The sequence below is a fragment of the Brachypodium distachyon genome, chromosome 1 (genome assembly GCF_000005505.3).
Source record: "Brachypodium distachyon strain Bd21 chromosome 1, Brachypodium_distachyon_v3.0, whole genome shotgun sequence".
Lineage (NCBI taxonomy): Eukaryota > Viridiplantae > Streptophyta > Magnoliopsida > Poales > Poaceae > Brachypodium > Brachypodium distachyon.
Genome location: NC_016131.3, coordinates 33,172,642 through 33,197,244, shown reverse-complemented (window position 1 = coordinate 33,197,244; position 24,603 = coordinate 33,172,642). Strand labels below are relative to the sequence as shown.

Here is a 24,603-nt window from a genome sequence, read left to right as displayed (position 1 = left end):
TGCAGCTGACGGCCCGTGCGCGGAGAAAACGGAGGTGGGCGTCGTGGGCAGACTCGCGGACGTGCTCCGCATGGAATCCGAAGGCGGTTGGAGGTAGGGGACGATGGCGGGGCCCGCCGGTCAGTGAGAGAGTCCGGGCGGCTCGGGCGGGGCCGGTCCGGCCGGTTCGGGTCGGTTTTTCCCCTTTTTTTTTCTGATTTTGAACACAACTTTTGATTTAGAGCTCCAAATCACGCCAAATAAAATGCGACAAAATTTGTAAAATCATATCTTCATATGATCTAACTTTTGGGACAAGAATTTCCTCAAAATAAAATATTTAAAAATACATTTGCCTATATAAAATGGCTTTTGGGGCCTTTTAGGCTATCAAAATAAATTATTTTCAAAATAGTTTCAAACGCAAATTTATGGGGTAGCTTTATATAAGCATCACATCCCTTTTTATGCCAATACCCTCATGGGTTAAAATACAAATTAATCAAAAGCAAGAACAAAGACCAAAATCAAATAACAGCACCTCTATAAAGGGTTTTCTGGGTTGATTTTAGGGTTTTCAAATGTGATCAAATGCAAAAGTGGCATGATGCTTATGATATGCAATGCATATGAAGGGTTTTGAATTTTTTTGGGAAGTTACGGACCTAACCCCCTTAAGATGAATCTCGTCCTCGAGATTTCTGTTGGTTAGCAAAAGGTGTGGGTGGTCTTCTCGAAGTCATCCTCGTGTTCCCACATAGCTTCTTCTTCGGTGTGGTGATTCCATTGAACCTTGCAGAATTTGATGGTCTTGGAACGGGTATGTCTTTCGGCTGTTTCCAAGATCCTGGTTGGTTTCTCTTCATATGTGAGATCACTTTGAATCTCGACTTCGTCAAGTGGAATTGTATCCCTTAGTGGCTTATCGGCCATTTCCAGGTGGCATTTCTTTAACTGCGATACATGGAACACGTCGTGGAGACTTGTCAACACTTCCGGTAATTTCAACTTGTAAGCTACCTCTCCTTGGCGTGCTAAAACCTTATAGGGTCCAATAAAGCGTGGCGCTAATTTTCCTTTAATCCCAAATCTCTTAACTCCGCGTATCGGGAAAACTCTGAGATACGCTCTGTCACCAACCTCATAGGTGACCTCTCTTTGCTTGGAGTCTGCATAACTCTTTTGCCTGGATTGAGCTATCTTAAGCCTGTCTCGAATCAGCCTGACTTTCTCTTCGGCATCCTTTATCATGTCGGGTCCGAATAGACTACGGTCTCCTACACCATCCCAGCAAAGGTGTCCTGCATTTCTTGCCATACAAAGCCTCGAATGGTGCCATTCCAATACTTGCTTGAAAATTGTTGTTGTATGAGAACTCTGCATAAGGTAGATTCTCATCCCAGCTAGAACCATAGTCCAGAGCGCAAGCTCTTAACATATCCTCGAGAATTTGGTTCACTCTTTCTGTTTATCCATCTGTCTGTGGATGAAACGCTGTGCTAAACTCCAGTCTCGTGCCCAGAGACTCATGCAAAATCTTGAGGTAAATTTGGTACCTCTGTCTGAGACGATCTCCTTAGGAACTCCATGTAGGCATACAATCCTAGACATGTAGCACTTGGCCAACTGAGCACTTGTATAGGTGGTCTTCACTGGGATGAAATGGGCAACCTTGGTCAAACGATCAACTACCACCCATATCGAATCATAACCAGACCTTGTCCTTGGCAAGCCAGTGATGAAATCCATGCCTACCTTATCCCATTTCCAGTCTGGCACTGGCAATGGTCGTAGTAATCCAGCTGGTTTCTGATGTTCAACCTTGACTCTGCTACATACATCACACAGAGCGATATACTCGGCGATGTCTCGCTTTAATCCTGTCCACCAAAACTTTTCTTTCAAATCCATGTACATCTTTGTATTACCGGGGTGGATTGAGTACGGTGAATCATGAGCTTCCTGTAGTATTAGCTTTCTGATCTCGGGGTCCTGTGGTACACACATACGCTTCTCAAACCATACGGTACCTTGATCGTCCTCAACGAATCTTTTTGCCTTCTCGTTAGCCATATTATCCTTTATCGTTCTAATTTCTGAGTCTTCTTTTTGGGCTTCTCTAATTCTGTCCAGCAGAGTGGGTTGTACTTCCATGTTGGCTAAGTATCCTTCCGGGACTATCTCTAATCTGAGATCCTTGAATTGCTCACACAATTCAGCAGGTAACTCTCCAGCTGTAAGCCCATTAACATAGCCCTTGCGGCTCAAAGCGTCGGCCACTACATTAGCCTTGCCTGGATGATATTGAAGATTCAGATTATAATCCTTGATTAACTCTAACCATTTTCTTTGTCTCAAGTTCAACTCCTTCTACGTGAATATGTACTTCAAGCTCTTGTGATCGGTGAATAACTCACAATGCTTTCCCATGAGATAGTGCCTCCAAGTCTTGAGTGCGTGCACTACAGATGCTAGTTTCAAATCATGAGTGGGGTAATTTCTTTCATGATTCTTAAGTTTTCTTGAGGCGTATGCTACGACTCTTCCTCCTTGCATCAAAACACATCCCAATCCTAGACGCGAGGCATCACAGTACACTTCGAAATCTTCTAGTAAGTCGGGCAAAATGAGGATGGGTGCTGACACCAATCTCTTCTTCAAATCCTGAAAACTTTCTTCACACTTATCAGTCCATTCAAACTTATTCTCCTTCTTCAAAAGTTCGGTCATAGGTTTGGCTATTTTGGAGAAATTCTCAATGAACCTCTTGTAATATCCGGCAAGTCCTAAGAAGCTGCGAACATCACCGACGTTTTTAGGGGCTTCCCATTCAGTCACCGCTGCTACCTTAGCGGGGTCAACAGCAACTCCGTCTCCTGACACAATGTGTCCCAAGAATCCTACTTCGGACAACCAAAATTCACATTTGCTGAATTTGGCATAAAGCTTGTGTTCTCTAAGCTTTTCCATGATCAGACGCAAATGTTCTTCGTGCTCTTCTTTGCTCTTCGAGTAGATCAAAATGTCGTCGATGAATACTACGACAAACTTATCCAAATATTTCATGAATACCTTGTTCATCATATTCATGAAGTATGCCGAGGCATTGGTTAATCCAAAAGGCATCACTGTGTACTCATACAGGTCATATCTAGTGGTAAATGCTGTCTTGGGTATATCCACTTCTCGGATCTTTAACTGAAAGTAACCTGATCAAAGATCGATCTTTCAGAATACACATGCTCCTTTCAATTGATCGAATAGATCATTGATTATGGGTAGTGGGTACTTGTTCTTTATCATCACCTCATTTAGTGAACGATAGTCTATGCACATCCTTTAACTCTTGTCTTTTTTTTCCATGAATAGGACAGGTGCTCCTCATGGTGATGAGCTAGGGCGAATAAATCCTTTGGCCAACTGTTCTGCAAGTTGCTTCTTCAGTTCTTTCAATTCATCTAAAGCCATCTTATACGGTATCTTGGCTATAGGTCCACTTCTAGGCAATAAATCGATAAGGAATTCCACATCACGGTCCGGTGGCATGCCTAGTAATTCCTCTAGAAACATATCCGGATATTCTTTCACTATCGGTACATCCTCTAGGCTAACCCCCTTAAGAGAATTTACCTTGGGTAACTCAAGTTCGTAGGTTGACTTGAAGCGGATTCGCATCTTCCCCGGGGTTGTGAGTGTAATTGTCCTCTTGACACAATCTATAAGTCCTTTATACTTGGCTAGCCAATTCATTCCTAGGATCACATCCAAGCCTTTTGGTCCTAACACTATCAGGTCTGTGGGGAAGTTGTGTTTTCCAATTTCTAGTGTCAGCATTCGGCATTCATAAGTCGCTATCATCTCTCCCCCAGGTGACTTCACCTTCATAGGGTTCACTAAGGTACTAGTGGGTAACCCATTCTTATGCACAAAACTCCTTGAGATGAAAGAATGCGATGCACCGGTATCAAACAGTACGAGTGCTTCAAAAGAATTTAGGCGGAAGGTGCCGATTACGATACCTTGCTCCTCCGTGATTTCCTCCACGTTGACGTGGTTCACATTGCCCTTCTGGAACGGGTTGGGCTTTGCTCCCGCCTCATTGAACTTCTCCGGACAATCATTGGAGTAGTGCCCCATCTTGTAACATTTAAAGCACTGCACTTGGCTCAGATCCCTGCCAGTGGTGCGGTTCTGCCCTGGGTTGCCTCCGTTGTTCTGTCCATTGCCCTTGCTGTTGTTGATCCTTGGACGCTGGTGCTGATGTTGGTGCTGGTGGTTCCGGCTGCCATTACCTCCCTGGTGGTAGTGGTGTCCTTGACCTCCATGGCGGTGATGGTGTCCAGTCCCTCCATGGTGACTCTGGTGATTGCTACCGTGCTTAACCATCGAGGAGCTGCCAATACCCTCGTACGAGGTGCGCGGCTTCTGGTGTGGACCAGCATGGTTGTTGCCATGGTGAGGCCTCTTCCTCCGGTTTTCCATCTAATTCTGCTTGTTTTCAAGAATGATGGCTTTGTCCATGAGGGACTGGTATGTAGGAATGTAAACAACTGCCAGTTGAACGGCGAGTTCGTCGTTCAATCCATCCAAGAATCTTTCCCGGCGTTTTGCATCAGTGTTGACATCGTCTGGGGCATAGCGAGACAACTTATTGAAAGCCTCGATATATTCTGACACGGTCCGGTTCCCTTGCCTCAGTTTGTGGATTCCCTCTTCTTTAAGCTCAGTACGCCCGCAGAGATGTGGGCGGTGCGGAAGGCATCTTGGAACATTTCCCATGTTACCTCTTCCATGGGAGTAGTAATCTGATAGGTCTCCCACCAAGCTGCGGCAGGTTCCTCAATCAGGTGAGCAGCAAACCTCACCTTGTCAGCTTCAGTGCAGCCCACTGTTACTAGGCATTTGCTCACTGAGCGGAGCCAATCATCAGCTACAATCGGTTTCGAGGAGCTGGTGAAGGTAGGTGGACGCAGTCTCAGAAATCTGGTCAACATATCCACTTGAGGTGCGGGTTGGGGTGCTGGTTGTTGTTGTTGTTGTTGTTGTTGGGTCAAAACTTGCAAGATTTGGGTCTGAGCAGCCAGCAGTTGCTCCATGGTGGCAGCATTGTTGTTCGGTCCCTCCTCATTGTTGTTGTCAGTAGAGCGGCGGGTTTCACGTCTCGGCGGCATCTGTTTGGGACAGCATAGATGAGGATAAAAGACAGACAGGGTCTAAGGGAAAACTAAGCCCCACAATACAGGCAACACAACAATACAATCAACAGGCATATCACAAGTATAGCAATTCAATCATGAACAAGACCGATATAAAGCAAGCAAAACCATTTACTAAGATTTTAAAATCCAAAATAAATAGTTCACAAGGCATACCAGCCTAAAATACAAGTAAAGAGTTGCAAGTGAACACACGGATCTACATTGCCATACCACAACGACGGTATGGTCAATGACTAACACGATAACGAATATAGTAGATAAGTAGTTTGGCGGGCTCCAAGTTGAAACTAAGGGAGTGAAAGGAAGTTGGCATCTCCGGAGGCCCTCGCCCTGGAACGGGTGTTGGTGGCAGGAGTGTTCATCTCCTGCGCCTCCTGAGGTTCCTCCTCCTGTGGCTCCATTTCCTCGTCCTGAGGGGGTGGTGGAGCTTGTGCTGGTGCAGGGGCAGGTGCAGGTGTGGTTGCTGGTGCAGGGTTGGCGTTGTTGACCTGGGCTTGGAGCTGATCATACTGGAGCTACAGGAGATCCTTCTCGTACATAATCTGCTCCATGATCTCATGCATGTTCAGGATGACATCTCCCCTGCGGTTCACCTCAGTTGTCTTCAGCGCCAGTTGTCCTTGGAGTATCCCCACCTGGTCTTCAGCTATGTCCGCTCGGGTCATCTCGTTGTAGAGACTCTTCCCCATGTCCACCATGTTCTGCTCCAGGGCTTGAAACTAAACATCCTCCATGTGCGGGTCCTCGCCTAGGACTTCCGGTCCCACGGCATTCCCGCCAACAACTCGCCTCCCGAAGCTACGGAAGACGGAGTCCGGAGGCAGTTCATCGTGGTACGCCTCGCACACAGGAGCTATCGCATGTTGCATGGCGAACTGGAGTCCCAGCATGAAGTCGGGGTAGCGCACGGAGTAGGTGATGTCGGGCGTCAGTGGAACAACAGCCCGCCCTTTGATCTCAGTGTTGATCTCCCAGCAGCGTGCTCCTCCTTGAGATCCCACCGGCTCAGCACGTCCTCAGAAGCAGGGTGCTGCCAGGTGCAGTGTCGTGCACAAAGTAGCCGGCTGTCTTCCAAACGGGATGTCATCGTCAAATGTCGGGTAGTGGACGTGAGTAAATGGGGGTTCGTCTCCGAAGTTTGGTGGGCCGTTCATCTACAAGATTTATGGTGGAAGGAGAGAATCAGTCACATGATCAAGTGGGTGAATGCATAATTGTAGCAAGGACAAAATGGGGTGTATATTATGCAAACATGACGAATAACTGTAATGGGGGAAAGCATGACAGTGTATTATGAGGTGTATATAACTGCATATAAAATCTGAACATGCAAGTGGATGAAGTGGAACACAAGTAGTAAATATGCATTGAATAATGGTATGATTGCAAGTGTATATGAATATGTATGTAACTCAGTATGCAAATTTAAAGTGGTATGAAATGCATAGAACAATCCTATGGTCTCTTTTGGTCTATCCATGCTAGGGTCACATTCCTACAGGCAACACAATGCTCTGATACCATCTGAAGCGACGGCCCCCATACACGGGTTCGATCTCTGTGCTTTAGTGCTAGTCCCTGGATCGACTCACTAGCACACACAGTTTCAAGATGTAATATCATAGAACAAAGGTCTCAATATTACAACGTATCATCTAGAATTTAAAAGTACTTACAACTCGCATAACTCCACGGGTTAGCTGGAAATAAAACAACTGTTTAGCAACAGAAAGCGAAAGATACAAGGGCACATCAACACCACGGTGAGAGCGTGTTGGAATATAGGCACGTAACCCAAACAAGCAGAACGTACATCTTACTCATCGTCGGGGTTTCCTGCATCATTAAAAGATACAGCCACTAGGGTCAATACATTAAATGTATTGGCAAGATTCACCAGGAATTATATCAGAACCTACCAAGTATATGCATAGTGTGGCAAAGTGGGGTTCAAGGCTATTTGCATAAAAGCTTAGTTATTTAATCCTATCTTTTGATCAAAATAGAATTTCATCACCAATGGACATGGGGTAGACACACCCATGCTCCTATTAAACTAAGGACATTGAGTAGACACATCAATGCTCCTAAACCCAAGTTCAAGCCATTCATTTTATTAAGAAATTAGAATGAGTGAGACTTTCCTTACAGCTCCACATCTAGTTGCTCAAATTGTCCATTGCCGAGGACACGGCTAAGTACTTAGTTTTGACGCTCTCGAGAGTTTGTACACATTTCCCACAAGAAACCGACGGGTTAATCCCTTGCCGTCCTCAGGGTAGAGTAGCAACGGCATCGATTACGAGATTTTCAGAGGTAATTCCCTAAACCATGAGACAATCCCGCGCCCCCTACACAGCTACCTCGATACAATTCCTCGGGTCTAGGTTCATACAACTTACTCTTGTATCGCCAGAGCCCATATAGCATTGTGGTTGTACTGGAAGCTGCTAAATAGGAAACTAGTCCAGTCTCGGTTACCCCAGGTGGCATTCCACATTTGCAACGTAGGCGTTCCCCGAATCCACGGGAGAAACATCCATGGATTGGGAGAAGTGGAGGAGAAAATCGAGGGCTTCGGGACGGCGCACAAGGATTTGGAGCTGATGGCCCGTGCGCGGAGAAAACGGAGGTGGGCGTCGTGGCCAGACTCGCGGACGTGCTCCGCGTGGACTCCGGAGGCGGTTGGAGGTAGGGGACGATGGCAGGGCCTGCCGGTCAGTGAGAGAGTCCGGGCGGCTCGGGCGGGGCCGGTCCGTTTCGGTCCGGTTCAGCTCGGTTTTTCCCTTTTTTTCTGATTTTGAACACAACTTTTGATTTAGAGCTCCAAATCACTCCAAATAAAATGCGACAAAATTTGTAAAATCATATATTCATATGGTCTAACTTTTGGGACAAGAATTTCCTTAAAATAAAATATTTAAAAATACATTTGCCTATATAAAATGGCTTTTGGGGCCTTTTAGGTTATCAAAATAAATTATTTTCAAAATAGTTTCAAACGCAAATTTATGGGGTAGCTTTATATAAGCATCACATCCCTTTTTATGCCAATACCCTCATGGGTTAAAATACAAATTAATCAAAAGCAAGAACAAAGACCAAAATCAAATAACAGCACCTCTATGAAGGGTTTTTCGGGTTGATTTTAAGGTTTTCAAATGTGATCAAATGCAAGAGTATGATGCTTATGATATGCAATGCATATGAACGGTTTTGAAAAAATTTGGGATATTACACCCTTCTTCGAGGAGGAGGAGCGGTGGCTCGTCCGCGACCGTCCGCACCCGATGGTGCGGAACAACATCAAGGGTCAGCGCACCTTTTGGCAACAACCCGGGCGGTTTCTCGATGCCGTCCTGGCCCACATCGCCATCGGCAACGAGTCGAGGCTTGACGCCGGAGCGCCTCCTCCACCAGTGCCGGCCGGACGCCATCGGTACCTGGGCGGTGGCTCCGGCTCCTCTTCCTTTTCCTCGGCGGCGCGCATGCCATCACTCCAGCTCATCCTTGATGAACCGGGCTCCTCCCCCCAGGCGTGCCGGGCCGCGTTGCCGCCACGCGGCCATCTTCGCCTAGTCTGGGCGAAGCCGGAGTGGGCACATCTGGCCGACTACGAGACCGCCGCCCTCCAGCACCGCGGAGAGGACAACCCGGAGGAATTTCCAGGTCAGCGCGCTACTGAGCACGCCAGCTAGGAGGAGACGGAGCAGCGCCGCCTCCTCGGCTACACCGCCTCTGAGGAAGAAGTCTGAGCGTGGCGGGACTTCAAGGCGGCGACGGCAGCGAAGGAGGAGACGCCGGTGAAGGAGGAGCCGGGCGTCATCTTCCTCGACAACAACGACAGCGGCTTCGACTCCGGCAGCAGCAGCGGCGCCTCCTGGATCGACCGCCTAGGGGATTATGGTTTTATTTTAGTTTTTTTTATATATATTTTGTAAATTATCGCAAATTTCAATGAAATGTCACCTAATTTGAATAAATTTTGCCAACTTCAATGATTTTAAATGATGCCATAATTTAGTATTGGGGGTGCGGCTGGGACGCGGCCGCCCCCCAAATTATTCTTTGCGCCGGCGCCCCCATATGGCCCAAAAAACTAGCAGGCCGGACGCCATATGGGGGGACGGCTGGAGATGCTCTTGCCAAGCTTTCCAGGTTTTGGTTCTGCAGCCAACGACATAGATGTATACCATAAATATCTTCAGAAAATTCCTTGACCAAGGCACACAAAAAGCAAAGGTAACTTAATCCGTACCATGGGCACTGAAGTGTAGTTTCATCATTTTGTAAAACAACAAATCCAAAAGTTCACTTGACATCAGCAAGATAAGTTGCTACACGATTGGATGTAGTTATTCTAACATGGATGCAGCGATACAATTCACACATTTGAACTCCAAATAGGCGTGCAAAAGGATACATACAAGCCATCACAAAAAATCAATACTCCCTCCGATCCAAATTACATGTCGCAGCTTTGTGTCGATACGCGTGTATCTAGACGCATTTCATTAGATAGATACATGCGAATCTAGACAAATCTACGACAAATAATTTGAATCGGAGGGAGTACCAGATTTTTTTGCCTAACTGTGTGCTACCATTATCGGTAAACGGCAACCGTTCAAAGGCGAAGGTCCAGCTCAACATTAGCACGACGGTTGAGCTCCCAAAACAGGGGTTCTAGATGGGGTTACTAACCAGCAATTTTCAGACGGTCGAACTTTATGATTGTTACGAACCTATATTGTTGAACATACAGGATAGACGACACCAGTACTGAAACTTATTATTATGTTCAGTAGTATCTATAGTTCAGTAACATATTGAAATGTGCTACTGTACAGATTAACAACATCCAATATTCATTAAACATGCAGGATTATATTACAGGCAAGTTATTGGGTGGGCGCAGCAGAAACTTGAAAAAAACACTTTTATAAACAAATTTGATCTGAGAAAGAAGAAACATTTAGAAACGAAGCTGCTTGCACTGCGAAGCTACCGCCTCTGAGGGGCAGTATGGGCACTTGAAAGGTCTGGAGCTGCTCTTCGATAGTTTCATGATCGATTGCTTCGATACAGCATGTCCACAGGGCATCAGCATTGGAGGGTTCTCATCGCTTGACTGCTCCCTCAGCACCGGGCATACAAAGACGGAGTGGTACTGGAACTCTGGTCCAATGTCTATGGGCACTGGAAGCTGTTTCATGGCTTGCCACTCCTGCTTTTTGGCAGCCATTACTGTGGTTAGCTTCAACAAGGTCGGTAGTCCTTGAAAACCAGCTGATATAGCTACATTAAGTGGGCTATCGCTAGACTGTCCCAAGATGCTGCAGAATTGATGGATTAGCTCCTCAGCTAGCTTGTCCCAATGCGTCGATGACATGAACTCAGCATATGGGGACTTATCAAGCCGGTCGGCCCAGAGAAGACAAGCCATTAGCCTCTGGATCTCTGCCTGGTACAAGGAGACAAAGGGCGCAAAGTGAGTCCTTGCATACTTGAAAGCCTCATCTCTACTTTCTTTAGTTAGAATCTCAACAAACTGTAGCTGATGAAGCTTCAACTCAAGCATTGAGCTATTCTGCATCAGCTGATCATGATTCTTGGAAGCCCAACTGAGCGCGGGCTCAAGGTTTCTTGCTTGCATCGCTTCAAGTATTCCATACATCTCTTGAAATGGTAATTTCAGGTAAGTCCCATCTGATTCACCACACTCATGGACGAATGAGTCTCCAAGATCAAAGAGGCCCTGGCGGTAGAAATGATTCGCTATTATGTTGTTTATTGTGCAGGCCTCAAAATCGACATTTCTATATGCCTTTGATATATCTGGATTAAAAGACTTCTCAAGGAGCTTGAGATATTTGCTCAGGGCAGCATTCAGTTCCTTTTGACAGCCTTCAAGTTGGTTCAATGGCACCATTTCGTTCAGCTTGGCTTTCAGTTCTGCCATGATAGATGAATGGTCACAGCTGCCCATGTAATCTGTATTCATCATCTGCATCCTCGAAATTGCCTGCTCAATTTCAGTCACTATCTGATCAATAGCTTCCTGAACTTTGGTAGAAGATAAAGCACGTTTCTCAACAACTCGGTCAAAGGCCTCCCTTAGACTGTCAAGCTCCATTGCAGTACACCAAACTGAGCAGTAGATTTCTGGCATTGCATGTACATGTCAAAAATCACACATGCATAAATAATTCGTTGAGAAAACTAGCGAATTACATATACAAGTTAATAAACACTGTATAAACCTATAGTGTTCATGAAGCTACAGGAAAAAAATATACACAATCAGTATCGCCAAGACACCAAACATTCATTTTTCTATCACTCGTGGTTTACTACACTAAAGCAAATGTTTGCTAAATATTAGCAGTAATCAAAGTATTTTAAGGAAACATAGGCAAGACGCATAGTACTGTTCTGCATTGACACCTTTAGTAAATGTTGCTAAAATGATCACACATTCAGATTAAGATTCAGACCTAGAAAGTTAATAGAAGGCAACACCATGCTATCATTAATCATGTTCTCACAATTCGTAACCACTCACAATGCCTACCATTTCCCATGTTGTGGACCTAGATCCACCATGGGATAACTACCATGCTGAACACAGCCAGACAGCGTAGCTGCGAGGGATTGGGTAGATATAGGTTGAGGCGAGAGAATAACCTAGGACTTAGGAGAGAATAGATTGGTTCTTTCTTGCTTGCCTCGAACGAAGATACATCGTATCCTTACATAGTGAATGCTTAGGCTGTAGACCATTCCTAAAACAACACTGACTCCTAATGAATTAGACTCCTTTAATCCCAAATTTCTTAATACAATTCTATTTCCTAAACGATTTCCCTCCCTTTCATTTGATTGCTGCTGCATCTCCTTGAGCAACATGTGACCTCTTGCTACTGCAATATGTCAATTGTCTTTGCTCTTCTTGCCGGCCGCATGCAATGTACTAACATCCACAACATCTCAGCTCAAAGCAGCGTGCATATTTTTTCACCATGAAACACCATTAAAAACACTATAACCATGTTGCCCACAGTAAGTCAGTGGGTTCCAGGAAATCAATTAGTTAAGGTGCAAATAAAAGTCCATCAAGTAAAAGAGCTTAGCCGAACAACGAGCGTCAAATAAAAGCAGCACAAACGGACCTTAGAACACCAAAATAAACAAGGAGTTTTGTCTTTGGTGGCTCTGAACTTGATTTAGTATACTTATCAAATTCCTTTTATGCTTCAACATCGAAAAAAAATCACAGTAGCTGATTAGCTTAAAGCGATGTAGGTTTGTCAGAGATGCATGTGATGTCCAAAACATTTTGTTCATTACATAAACAACCTACTTCACCAATTATCTACTTCTCTAGCATAAAACATTCCACAATACTGTCAATTTCTATTGGGCATGAAACCTAGTTTATAAAATGGATTTATATCGCTGAGTATGGAATCAATAACAAAGCCACTTCCCTTCCCATTAAAGACTAAATTTAAATTCCTCTGGCACCATATCCACAAAGATGGCACACATGTACGGCACATAAAGGTTGGCACTTGGCAGTAGCAAACTCGCTACATATTAGTGATCCATGAGGAGTTAAGTGACAACAAGAAATCAGTAAGTGCTCACTTGTCGGTGTGAGCATGTCAGTTCGATCCAAAACGGCAATCTAATCAATCTGAAGTATACAGACCAAACCCTAGACGCCTAAGAAACGATATCAGCACGAGGCTCAGTTGATTCTCCCAATTTGTTTTGCCACGGGCGGAGGACCCAGTAGGGCAAGGTAGGGCGGCCGCCCTACCTTGATTTTTGCCTCAGTTACGGATTGGGGAAGATTATGAAACAGGAAGCTAAAGGGCGGAATCCGTTCGTGGTGTGATGGGAGGAGAAACGGTCGGGAGCGAGAGAATCGAAGGGGAGATCAACCTGCGGTGGAGGCGCTCGCTCGAGGAGGAAGACGATGGGCGCTCGGCAGCGGGATGGGTGGCGGCGCTCGGCCGAGGAGGAAGAAGATCCAGGGAGCGAGGGGGTTGGGTCGCTCGGCAGAGGGAGAGATAGTTAGCCAACTACCAAGGTCGAGGGGTAGTAACCAGCTCGCTTACGCGTCAGTAAATTAACAGTTTAATTAACAACGTGAATGTTTAAAAAAAACATCGCTTAAGCCGCCAAAAACTCTTGTAGGTGGAAAAACGCTTCGTTTACGTTTGGGTTTAAAACCGTTTTTTCACTTTTGACTTTTAAGTCAAAAAAACACCTATTTATAATAGATATTTTCGGTTTTGACTTTTGACATTTGACTTGATATTTTTAGATGATGATATAAGCAAAAATACAAAGTCAAAATCACCTAAATAGAAAAAACATTTAAATATGTGTTTTTGTGGCTTATAAGTCAAAAGGAAAAAAGCAGTTTTAAGCCCAACCAAACAGGGCCTTATGCCGTAAGCGGCTACTGAAGCGCTGATAAGGCTCATTAGCATCTATGCCGGAAGGGTGGCTTCTCTCTTTCCCGCATGATTCCCTCCAAGAATTTCTCAAAATTTTCTATTTTGCCATTTTCCTCCAAAGAACCCGTCAATTTTCGGCAAGAAACAGAATTCCGTCAATTTCTGCAATTTACCTAGATTTCTTCCTAGGATCCCGCCAATTTTTTCGAGGCGAGCAACAGTGTCTCTCAAATTCTCCAATTTCCCTTGATTTTCTCAAAAATCCCGTCAACTTCTCAAAAACGAAATCCGTACGGAACGCTTAGATCTACTTAGAACTGCAACAGGGTCACCACGTCGCAGATCTGCTCACCCCCGGTCTCGTCCGGCCCCGCCACGCCGCCAGATTCCAGCATGGAGCTGCCCGAAGCACCCCTCACCGATTCCACCTGTGCGCGGCACCAATCGCAGCCAATCCGGTTTTGGCGGCGGCCCCTCACGTGGCTCCCGTCGGAACCTTTCCGCCACGGTCCCCAATCCAATTTTGGCAGGGCCAAACGCAAGCGACCGGGCAACATCGACATCCAAGGCGGTGTCCCGGCTTGCTCCCCTCCATTCTCTATTTCTGCGACGGTTCCCGGCTCGACCCCCGCCATGGCCGAACTGAGTGGGGGCCGGCAAAAGTCTCTGGCCACGAAGAGGTGTAGGAAGGCGACGGCAGGTCGAGGAGCCCCACCTCCGGCAGGAGGCCCTCCCACGCAGTATTCATACGCGCCCCCGTTGTTTGATGAAACGCCGGATAGATAATATTTTGGGCCCGTGGCGAATTTGTGTTTGTGAAATGTGGTCGTCATTGTATTCCTAGCTACAACTTTCTGGCTAAATTGCTTACTCTTTCGCATTCGTAGCTACAATTTTGATTCGGTTCCATCATTGTATGTTGACTTGTGGGATGAAAATGTGGTCAACAACGATTCCGCGCCCTGAGATGCTTTTGACGGTGGAATGAGAGCGGAAGGTGTAGGGGAAAATGATTTGGAGGAAGATGGCGGTTCTGCTCGCATGGATGCTGCTGGCGACAAAGTTGCTTGAATTTATTCTGTGCTTCTTTCATTGTGCAATGTTTGGTTGATTCGCATTCGCAAATTTGGTTATTTGATCACCTCTGAAGAATATGAGGAAGAAAAGAAACAAACGCGCTAGTGCATGCAAGCTGCAGTTTTTGCTCCGGTATAGCATGAGGCCAGCCACGTTGACTGCCAATACGAACTTCTTGGCCTGTTGGGACCTGTTAAAACTGCAGCTCGAATAGTAATTCTTCCGTTAAAAAAAATACAATGATAAACTTTTTTCATGAGACCGAATTATATTGGTGTAGAATAGTACTTCCTTCGTGCAATCAACAAAAGTTATAGACCTTACATTTTTAAACGGAGGGAGTTATAAATTAGTATGTGTATTACCAAACATAATTCTTTTGAACATAATGGTAGAATAACTAATTCCATCTCACGGACGACTGAAGCGCAGAAGATAGGAGGCAAATAATGCAGGTATCTAATGATTGGGCAAGAAACATGCATAAGTAATGTCAGCTGCCCAAGGCACTCTAACACACATGAAAGCAACAACATAACAAGAGGGAAATGATGTGATGGTGTTAGGTACATTTTCTGATTGTACAAATGGTGAATATATACACGTCTACAACATGATAATAATCACCATACACATATAGACACCTAAATACAGGTACCAGCAAAAACATACTCCCGTACATGGAGTACATGTCTGTTTAGTAAATCATTGGCTTTTCACACACACACACATTTTTTTTTACAGAGTGTACATGGAAACATCAAAAGCAGGCAGCCCTTGTGCCGGGCTAAGAGAGTTCGTCGATTGACTGCGCCCCTGTAGCGACTTTGACAAACACATCTTCCATGGTGGTGTCAGCGAGGCCCCATGCTTGCACTTCCACTCTCTTCTTGAAATTCTCCACGGCCATGAAGACATCTGCAATCCTAACTTCTTGCTTCGGCAGCTCGTATTTCTGTGTTCCTGACAAATGATACACCTTCCTTGTGTTTGGTGAGAGCTTCAGCACCAAATCCTCAACCTCACGTTCAAACTCCGAGGATGTCGTCATCGTCAGCACATAATAGCCTCCATATCTAGCTATCAGCTGCATATGGATTTTTTTGAGTACTTATAAACGACAATGTCACAACTGGTCTTAATTATAAGTGGAGGTTGTGACATGATCATACCTCTTTTGGCCTTCCTATGCACTGGAGCCTGCCATCTACCATAATACACAACCGATCACAGAGAACTTCAGCTTCTTCCATTGAATGGGCTACAAAGATAATTAGAGAATCAATAGTTTAATGCTACTGTGGAAGAGGAAACTATGACCAAGCACAAGTAAAGAAATGGTTATCAGTTGAAGGTTACTCGTGAGAATGATAGCTCTATTTTGCTTTGCTTGCTTCACAGCACTCCAAAGATTCTTCCTCGAAGCTGGATCCAATCCAGTACTGGGCTCATCCATGTACACTACCTGATGCACATTCATAGAAGTATAAGCATGGATTAATTGGCGACTGAACAAAATAAAAGATGGTGTTTGAAAGCTATACTTTAGCATCTCCAATCAACGAGATGGCGACACTAAGACGCCTCTTCATGCCACCACTGTACTTCATGACTTGCTTATCAGCAGCACCACTAAGAAGCAAATTTACACTTCTTAAAGATTCTTCAACTGCCTATAAAATCATTGTCATGCCAATAACTTTTTTTGTCAGGTTTCTCTGAAACTCCATAGAAGCCTAGAACAAAATGGTAACTTGCATATTTTACAAGGTGAAAATTCAAAGATACTAGAGAAATTTAAGACATAACATGTCAGTTTTAGATCTAAAACATATATTGGATTCTCCCTAGATATTATGCTAGTGCATCATGAAATTTGTGAACTGGTATAACTTACAAGGTCCAAAGCGGACCCATTCAGGTTCTTCAGTCGACCATAAAACTGGAGATGTTCTTTGCCAGTCAGCATCTCCCAAAGCATACTGCAATACAAAATAGAGAAAACAGAATGTGATAATCGAAAGGCATTTTTCATGAACGGTTATTGTTTGAGACCAAAATTATCAAATAATTTTGGGTTAATTTGATATATGCCACTGCAATCTCGGCGAATTTGAAGAATTACTTGTAAAAAAGTGGTGCATATCCTACTCATTCTGTGGGCAAACCCCCATGCTGCTGTATATGTTTTCCATGTCGGTATGTATGCTGAAATCCTGTACAAATGCATTTCCTGATGTTGGCTTTGTAAACCCAATCATCTGTCAGGCATCATCAGGAAGGATCAATACAATAATAGGATTAAAAAATCGTAATGATTCAATGACACTACACAATTGGGAACTCTGAAGAGGAGTTCATCTAGTGATTTAGTAATTTGATCAAACTGGTTCAATTGCGCTGCAGTTAATTTGATCAAGCTGATTTAGTAATTTGACCAGAATATAAATTCCAATTAATATTTTATGAAAGGAAAAAGTAAGATTGGACAGGATGGAATATAGAATCTTCCACATAAACACTTTAAAATAGTACAGATATAGCATGTAAATAGGAGATCCAGTGACAAACCATGCTAATAAAAGAGCTCTTGCCAGCTCCATTAGGACCAAGAATGCCCAAACACTCTCCATAAGGCAAAGCAAGCGATAGACCTCGAACAGCATACTTATCGCGATTGCCATCCTTGCCATGATATACTTTCTTGAGATCATCACAGACAACAGCATAACCACTATTCCGCTGCTGTAGTACTTGATCCACAATCTCCCTCTGTGATTCAACCATACCAATGTAATTTGTCAGCACATATCAAGCATCACGTGACATCTGATATGAATGTTCACACATCAAAAGTCATGTGCCTTCTGTTCTGAGCACGAATCGATACAAAATCACTTTTTTGATTGTGCAATGGCTAGACTTACATGGACAACAGTTCATTTGTCATTTAATATTTCGCCTCCAAATAATATGGCCAATATTTTTGGGGCATGGTTGCAGGGGGTTGACAAGACTTTGCGTCCTCTCATTTTAGTAGGGGCTGCGGCAGTTTTCTGGTCTATTTGGTTATGCCATAATGACATTGTTTTTGATAAAAAGAAAATGCACTCGTGTATGCAGGTTTTGCTCTTATGTACCAATTGGCTGCGATTATGGGCGTTCCTACAGAAGGTGCAGCACAAGGAACCTATGGAGTCTGGCGCCAAGCGACTGGAGTGGATCACCAGGGAGTTTATGTCCCGGCTTGGGTGGCGTGCTAGCTCTAGACTTCTTAGTTTGTAGATCGGTTCTCCGTGTGGCCTGTCACACTTGTGAATGTGGTCATGTTTTTTCAATTGTTGAGAATAATGTGGACTTCAGGCTGTATGCATTCTGAATGCAGAGGCCGGAGGTAATAATAAAGCTTCCATTATCTTAAAAAATCAAAAGTCATGTGACTCCAAAGAAAAAAATAAACTTCTTTTTTAATAGATATATAATATCTATACTCCAATAGACAAAACAGTGGAGTCCATTGGGTAATTTCAGAATTTCAAATTACACAAAACAATGCTGGAGGTGGAAAGTTGAACTAGGCCCAAGACTGATGACTTTAATATAAATAACTTACTTCTTTGATAATGTCTAGCTTCTCCATTTCAACATGAACATCATTGTTGGCTATTTCATTAATACTTATCCTTCTCCAAGTGGGGTTCTTCCCCAGGAAACGTTTGATTATAGAAAGGGGACTAGATCTGTGTCCAACTGAAGAAGCATGGTCAAAATAATACGCAACAGGAAGCAAAACCAACCACTCAACAATAATAATAATCAACACATCTCTCATTCCATTTGTATGGTCATTTAGATCGCTCCATCGCATGCCAGGATTCCCCGTTTCAGAAGCCCTTATAGCATATTGGCTAAGGTCATATAATCCTCGATATAAAGAAAATGCAGGTATTATCTCCAGAACAGTAATCCAGTGTCCTGCAGTAACACGTAACACAAGAGGAAAATAATATGCAATGGTTCCAGACTGATTTACTAGAAGATGGTGAAACTGGAACAGGAAAGGCTATGTCCCAAAATTTATGGTTTATTTTCATAAGAAAAATGGCATTTACTTGCTGTGGTATGGTTAGAACTTAGAACTGTCATCAGTAGTACTATGAAAAAAAGGGGGAAAAACTAAGGCCAGCACTAGGCATCGGTCGTTAAATCGCACCAACCGGCCGCCTCCCAAGTCCCAAGCCGTCTGATCGACTTTAAGTGCTTCCCAGGACACATGGCTACCAAACAAGACGGCGACACCAGCACCCGCATCAACCGACGGAACAAAATCATCTATCAAAAGCTAGTGTGAACTTTGAATAAGTAGAAATTAGAAAATTTGCTTAAAATGATTGCTGAACTTACTTGGAAATTTTCCACCTTCAAGAAAGTTGCGAATAAGAGACCCTGCCATTAACCCTGATCCAAATATGTACAAGTATGCGATTGCTGGTAGAAAGAAAATAAAAGCCAAGAAACATCACATATCTTGAAGCACTGAACAATAGGTCATGAATGTGGACATAAAATCGCACGGCTTTGTTGTACCTTGAGCAGTATTAACTTTTGAAAAGAATATTGCAGCTACGAAGGATAATACAATCTGCAGGTTCGTGAAACTGAAAAAGAAAACAAATAGGATGCCGTAATCATTCGTCTTGAAGAAGTTAAGACCTGCAAAGTAACAACTGAATTAGACAAATGGCTTGAATAGATAACCAATTTGTTCAGATAAACGCTGTTGGATGGCTTTCTACCTATAAGGGATCCAAAAATGACAAATAGAACAAGATACACCGTGGATAAAATAAGGAAGTATGCATAGTAGATAGTCCAATAAGGACCATTCCCGAGTCCATGCATTTTCATCATTGTCCGGAGCTTGTGTTGTTTCTCATACACAAGGTATGTCAGCATAACCTACATTACAACTCAAGAGGTTCAAACATTGTAATCATGCCATGATTTACCTGCATAACTTTTACTCTATGTTAGATATCCTCTTACATTCAATCAAATTTGTAGTATAATAAAAGACATAATTATTGTCAGTTTTGGAACTGCATATGGCATACCGGGAAAAGCAATGCAACAACCCATTCAAAAAAGAGAGGACCAATAAGAGAAGAAAAATCAATCGTGAGATGAGTCACTTGCTTAGGCATTTCTTTCATAAACTGGAGCAACATTTTTGTGCCTGAACCTTGACCTTGTAGAAATTGGAGATAGGCATTTGAGACCTACACAGATGACAGATGCCAAGCACTATGTTATTTGGAAATGCCGAAGCAACATAGCCAAGTTAGAGTAATATTATTCAAATGAGTTGGGATCAACATAGCCAAGTTAGTAACATGGCGAAGTTAGAGTAACATAGCAAAGTTAAGAGTGATATCTTTTCGGAAACAATGAAATTACTGTAATGAGTTAGGATCAGTTTTGATCGTTCAACATTTTCTTAAAAGTAGAAAATAAAACAAATAGGATGCAGAAAGTGTTATGCCATGACAGATATGCTACAAGGTAAGGTAAAAATAAATGAGTTGTGCCTGCTAATTAATTTTGTCCTCTTTTGGATTACAATCCTGACTATTACAACTTCTCGTTCACACCAAATGTCATTTTTTTGATGAATCTTGTTGTGGATTTGTTATGGGATCATAAAGCGGTCCAGAGTTTAGCACAGTAAAACATAGAGGACAAAATCTTTTAGCAGGTGACATCAAGAAAATTAACAACAGGTCAATGTTGTATCAATGATGTACATGGTACCCACCGCATTTAGTGACCGTGAAAGACGCAGAAGTCCAAATGGCGTTGGGACATAAGAGATATTCAGATGAGTTGAGTTATACATAGCAAGCACATTAAAATGCTTTTCATTTGAGTCTTGGAAATCGTAAGCTATATATAACAGGAAAAGTAGTTAGTATTACTCATGTGCCTTAATCTTATTGTTTAATGAAACAATAGCACAATAGGCACAGATAAGGAAAACTGTCATACCCATTGCAATTTCATTTATCCCTCCCCGTATTTTCCCTTTCCGATAACCCATAAAGGTCTCCTCATTGATTGTTCTTGAACTATTACGCCACAAGGGTAGACCTTGAACACATTTTATCTCTGCTAAATGAAAATTAGAAGCTCATGCCTGAAACCTTTTTCAACCAAACACTTCGGGAGAGGTGCAAAAATGAGAATACATGGAACAGCATTGTGAGACTATATACAAGTTGATGGTCCTTACGAAATAGACAAATAATGAAAACTACTTAGCTGCAGGCTGTCAGGTTAGAACTCATCTATGGATCAACATTATTATGCCATGTTCCACTGTGAAACATAAGTAGCAATACAGTATACGAACTTTACCTTTTTGAATATTAATAGCATCAATGGTAACGCGGACTGTTACTGGATCCCTGGCTTTGCATTGAGATTGAATAACATACATAGGTACATCCGAGACAAAAGCTGGCTCAATGAAGCCTGTAGAAGTACCTGGTATATCTGTACCCTGAAATTACATGATAAGAAAGCAAGTTTCGTCTGTCCTGTTCCTTTAAAGAAACATATATATATATAAGATGTTAACTTACAAGGAGAAGACTTGATATGCTGGTATAATCAGAAAGATTTGAAAGTGGTGAATCTGTGAACAAGTTCTGCATGACAGCTGTCAAGCAAACAGACAAAGTTAATGGTTGAAGGAATCTGGTGAATACTCTATACATTAAGACTTCTCTGCCACACTTATTTACATTGCTAGTGGAAACAAAAAATCCAATACAAAAGTGTACTTACTTCTTATCCCAATATCCTAGATTAGAATAAATAAATGATACAGAGTACTTACTAGTTGATAGAGTTTCATTTGCTCCCGTGAAGGGTATACTGGCCGGGCAGGATTGTGATTTTCTGCATGACGCATCCGGAAGGCCTGTGAACAATTTGGAGGAATCCTGGATGGCACGATACTCGGCACGGGGTACTTGCAAGAGAGTGGGCCATTCAGGAGGATTTGGTATAGGGCAACTGCCCGCCTGGTCCAATGTAGAGTACTGAATTCCACACACATTTTGGCAAGGACCTGCACCATCCACATTAACACACTTGCAACCACACTTGTATTTCGGTTTATCAAGCACATTGTTGATGACTCGTTGAAGCACGCTGAGTAATACACAGAGGTATATCGGAACTATTATTAGCCGAATGGTTTCCTTCCTGTTACGTTTCTGCAAGGTGATGAAACATGGTTTGCCACTTCTTAGCACAACCCAAACAAGCAGTATATGATTACAGAAACTAATGGAAATTGTGCGATGTGAAAGTCCTTATTTGGAATGGAAATACCTAGAATACTAATATCATGAGTAACAACATTTGTCAAGAGTGCATGAGTAGATGGAAAGAAAAAACTGTCAGCATTAAACGTTACAGAACATACAGCACAGATGATTGGGTCTGTTTGGATATGGAGTTTTACATTCTTTCAAGAATACTGTGGTTTCTCAAAAATGGCAGAGCACCAATTGTTTTGAGGTGCTTAGAACTTAAAAATATAGAAACTGTGGTATTATAAAAAAAAACATGCTATATCTGATACCATGATGATTTATTTATTATGGTCTTTAAAAGCTACTCCCTCCGTTCCTAAATACTTGTCATTGTTTTGGTGCAAACTTGAACTAAAACAGCGACAAGTATTTAGGAACGGAGGGAGTACTCTGTAACCCTCTTTTTTCCAATGATCTGGTAAAATAACAGAGCAATTCCTCTCGATCTGAAGACTTTCCGAGCAATGCTAATGCCGGTGCAAGTTTGAGTTGGTTAATATATGTAACGCACACCTTGATATTTCTAAATATATTGGTTAATAAGTGGAACACACACTAGCCTTAAGAACATGTGGTTGTTTCAATTATATAAACCCCCTTATAAAACAATCTGAAATATGTATAATCAATAATGTCTGGTTCATGGCCGGTTCTGTATTATACAATTTGTGGTGTTTACAAGGATGTAGTTTTCAAATAGAATTGGGCTTGATTAGCATAAAAAGCATGCATGTTGGCACGATAGAATTAACAAAGTATCTTAATCACCCTGCAAAGCATGCATTTGACACATATCCCCAGGCTATTGCTTTCTGATTCGACGGCATCTAGAGGTGGAGCAGCAGTACGAACTGCGAAGGTTCTAAGAAAAGGTTCTTAAACTCTAAACTAGACATTTGAGCCCCCCTGAACTGTCCACTCCATTCATTTGAAATCTCGCTGCTGGATTTGAAGCTATTTGTGGCTGGTTTTGGAGATCGAAACGTCGCGTTAGCAGGTTGACTGCGAAGACCGCCATGCTGGCAGCGTTTCCATCGGGCTTCCTTTATCTCTGCAAGGAAAGCTCGCGGCACAACATGCTCGACACCATATTCTCCCACCAGCGGCGCATGGGATTGAGGAGCTCCATGCAAGGGCCTTTGGAAATCTCCTCTTCACCGGCGCCAGACACGAAGATGACGACAAGCCATGGCCAGAGAGAGGGTACCAAATCTCAGTTTTTAAATGTCATAGCATCCAAAACATACACTGCATTCTTTCTCACTAAACATCTATGGATACACATCACCAAGAAAGTTCCCCCATAGCCTAAGGTAGTGTTTTCTTTTTGTGAGCTCGGATGCAGCAGAGTGCCTGTATCAGAATATTATAGGTTTGCGATAAGCTATAAGCTGATGGCTAATAGGGCAATTGAGCACAGTCCTGTAAAAAGTGCAACAACATAATTATGGTGAATAAGGATCACTCTAATGCTCCAGTTTCCACAAAATGGGCCAAATTTGGCCGCGGTAGCAGCTGAAGCTAGCAAATAAGATTGAATTTCTGCGTCCATTTTGCAGCTGTACAAGAAAACAAACCCTCCCTTGTTCAGATGTTTAGCCTACGTCGCCCTATGGCATCAGACCACCAGACATCCAACTAATCCAGCTATTAATTATTAGGAATAAAACGAACAAGGAAAACCCATCCAAGTGTTCCGCACCACTAAGGCACTAACTCCAAATGGAATTGGAAAAATATGGAAAAAAACTGCAGAGTGGAGGAATGGATTAGACCTGGAAGATGAGATTTTTGCGCAGGAGGGCATTGGTCTGTGAAGCGAAGCTCGGTAGCCTAGATGCGGCCGCCGGGGGCTCCATCAGCGCGGCGGCAGGCAGTTCTTGGGGTTTTCTGTGTCTTCTCTCTGGCTGTCTTCCCTTTCAACGAATTGGATGGGGGCACAGAAAGCGGAGGAGTTACTGGACAGGGATGGGATTTAGGCCAGCAACGTGGGAGTAAGTTAGGTAATAACATAATATGCCAACTCAGCATTTTGATGACATGGCATGATATTAAATGAAAAAAAAGAGAAACGTGGTAACTAGATATGTTACTATAACATCACACAAACCAACGCAAAATGAGTCTACAACCTAATAAATGACACAATGCATGACACCACATATATGTTATTACCCACTATGGAGGTGATAATTTAGACTAGTAACATATGCATGTTACTACTCTAAGTTACTCCCCACTATGACCAGCCACATATACAGTTACTACTCTATGTTACTCCCCACTATGACCAGCCGCTGGTCATAGTGGGAGTAATATAGACTAGTAATATAGACTAGTAACATATGCATGTTACTAGTCTAAGTTACTATCTTCATAGTGGATAGTAACTTATGTGTGGTGTCATGCATTGTGTCATTAATTGTCTTGTAGACTCATCTTGTTTTGATTTGTGTGATGTTATGGTAACATATC

The 24,603-nt window shown here is 43.1% G+C and overlaps 2 protein-coding genes across 2 annotated transcripts; both read right to left on the bottom strand.

Moving 5' to 3' along the window:
- Nucleotides 1-9,967: 9,967 nt before the first annotated feature.
- Nucleotides 9,968-13,311, bottom strand: LOC100827965 (protein RMD5 homolog). Its single transcript, XM_003563656.4, has 2 exons — nucleotides 13,149-13,311; nucleotides 9,968-11,363 (listed from the first exon to the last, which is right to left on the bottom strand). Exon 2 carries the CDS (start codon nucleotides 11,332-11,334, stop codon nucleotides 10,174-10,176), a length of 1,161 nt encoding a protein of 386 aa, XP_003563704.1. The 5' UTR covers nucleotides 11,335-11,363; nucleotides 13,149-13,311; the 3' UTR covers nucleotides 9,968-10,173.
- Nucleotides 13,312-15,263: 1,952 nt separating this feature from the next.
- Nucleotides 15,264-24,085, bottom strand: LOC100827653 (ABC transporter A family member 7). Its single transcript, XM_003563655.4, has 18 exons — nucleotides 23,904-24,085; nucleotides 21,645-22,026; nucleotides 21,388-21,464; nucleotides 21,161-21,305; nucleotides 20,792-20,911; nucleotides 20,562-20,689; nucleotides 19,861-20,025; nucleotides 19,543-19,705; nucleotides 19,334-19,459; nucleotides 19,151-19,234; nucleotides 18,360-18,721; nucleotides 17,318-17,518; nucleotides 16,898-17,007; nucleotides 16,644-16,728; nucleotides 16,291-16,419; nucleotides 16,106-16,211; nucleotides 15,919-16,007; nucleotides 15,264-15,833 (listed from the first exon to the last, which is right to left on the bottom strand). The coding sequence occupies exons 1-18, from the start codon at nucleotides 23,985-23,987 to the stop codon at nucleotides 15,534-15,536; spliced, it is 2,856 nt and encodes a 951-aa protein (XP_003563703.1). The 5' UTR covers nucleotides 23,988-24,085; the 3' UTR covers nucleotides 15,264-15,533.
- Nucleotides 24,086-24,603: the final 518 nt, after the last annotated feature.

Bases quoted from the DNA above. Each gene is read 5' to 3' on its own strand.
- LOC100827653 (XM_003563655.4), bottom strand. From the start codon at position 23,987: ATGGAGCCCCCGGCGGCCGCATCTAGGCTACCGAGCTTCGCTTCACAG. The intron at 18,722-19,150 runs GTAAGTTCAGCA...GTGTTACTGCAG, and splicing joins TGAAGGTGGAAAATTTCCAA to GACACTGGATTACTGTTCTG. The intron at 16,420-16,643 runs GTAAGTTATACC...ATGATTTTATAG, and splicing joins ATGGGTCCGCTTTGGACCTT to GCAGTTGAAGAATCTTTAAG.
- LOC100827965 (XM_003563656.4), bottom strand. From the start codon at position 11,334: ATGGAGCTTGACAGTCTAAGGGAGGCCTTTGACCGAGTTGTTGAGAAA.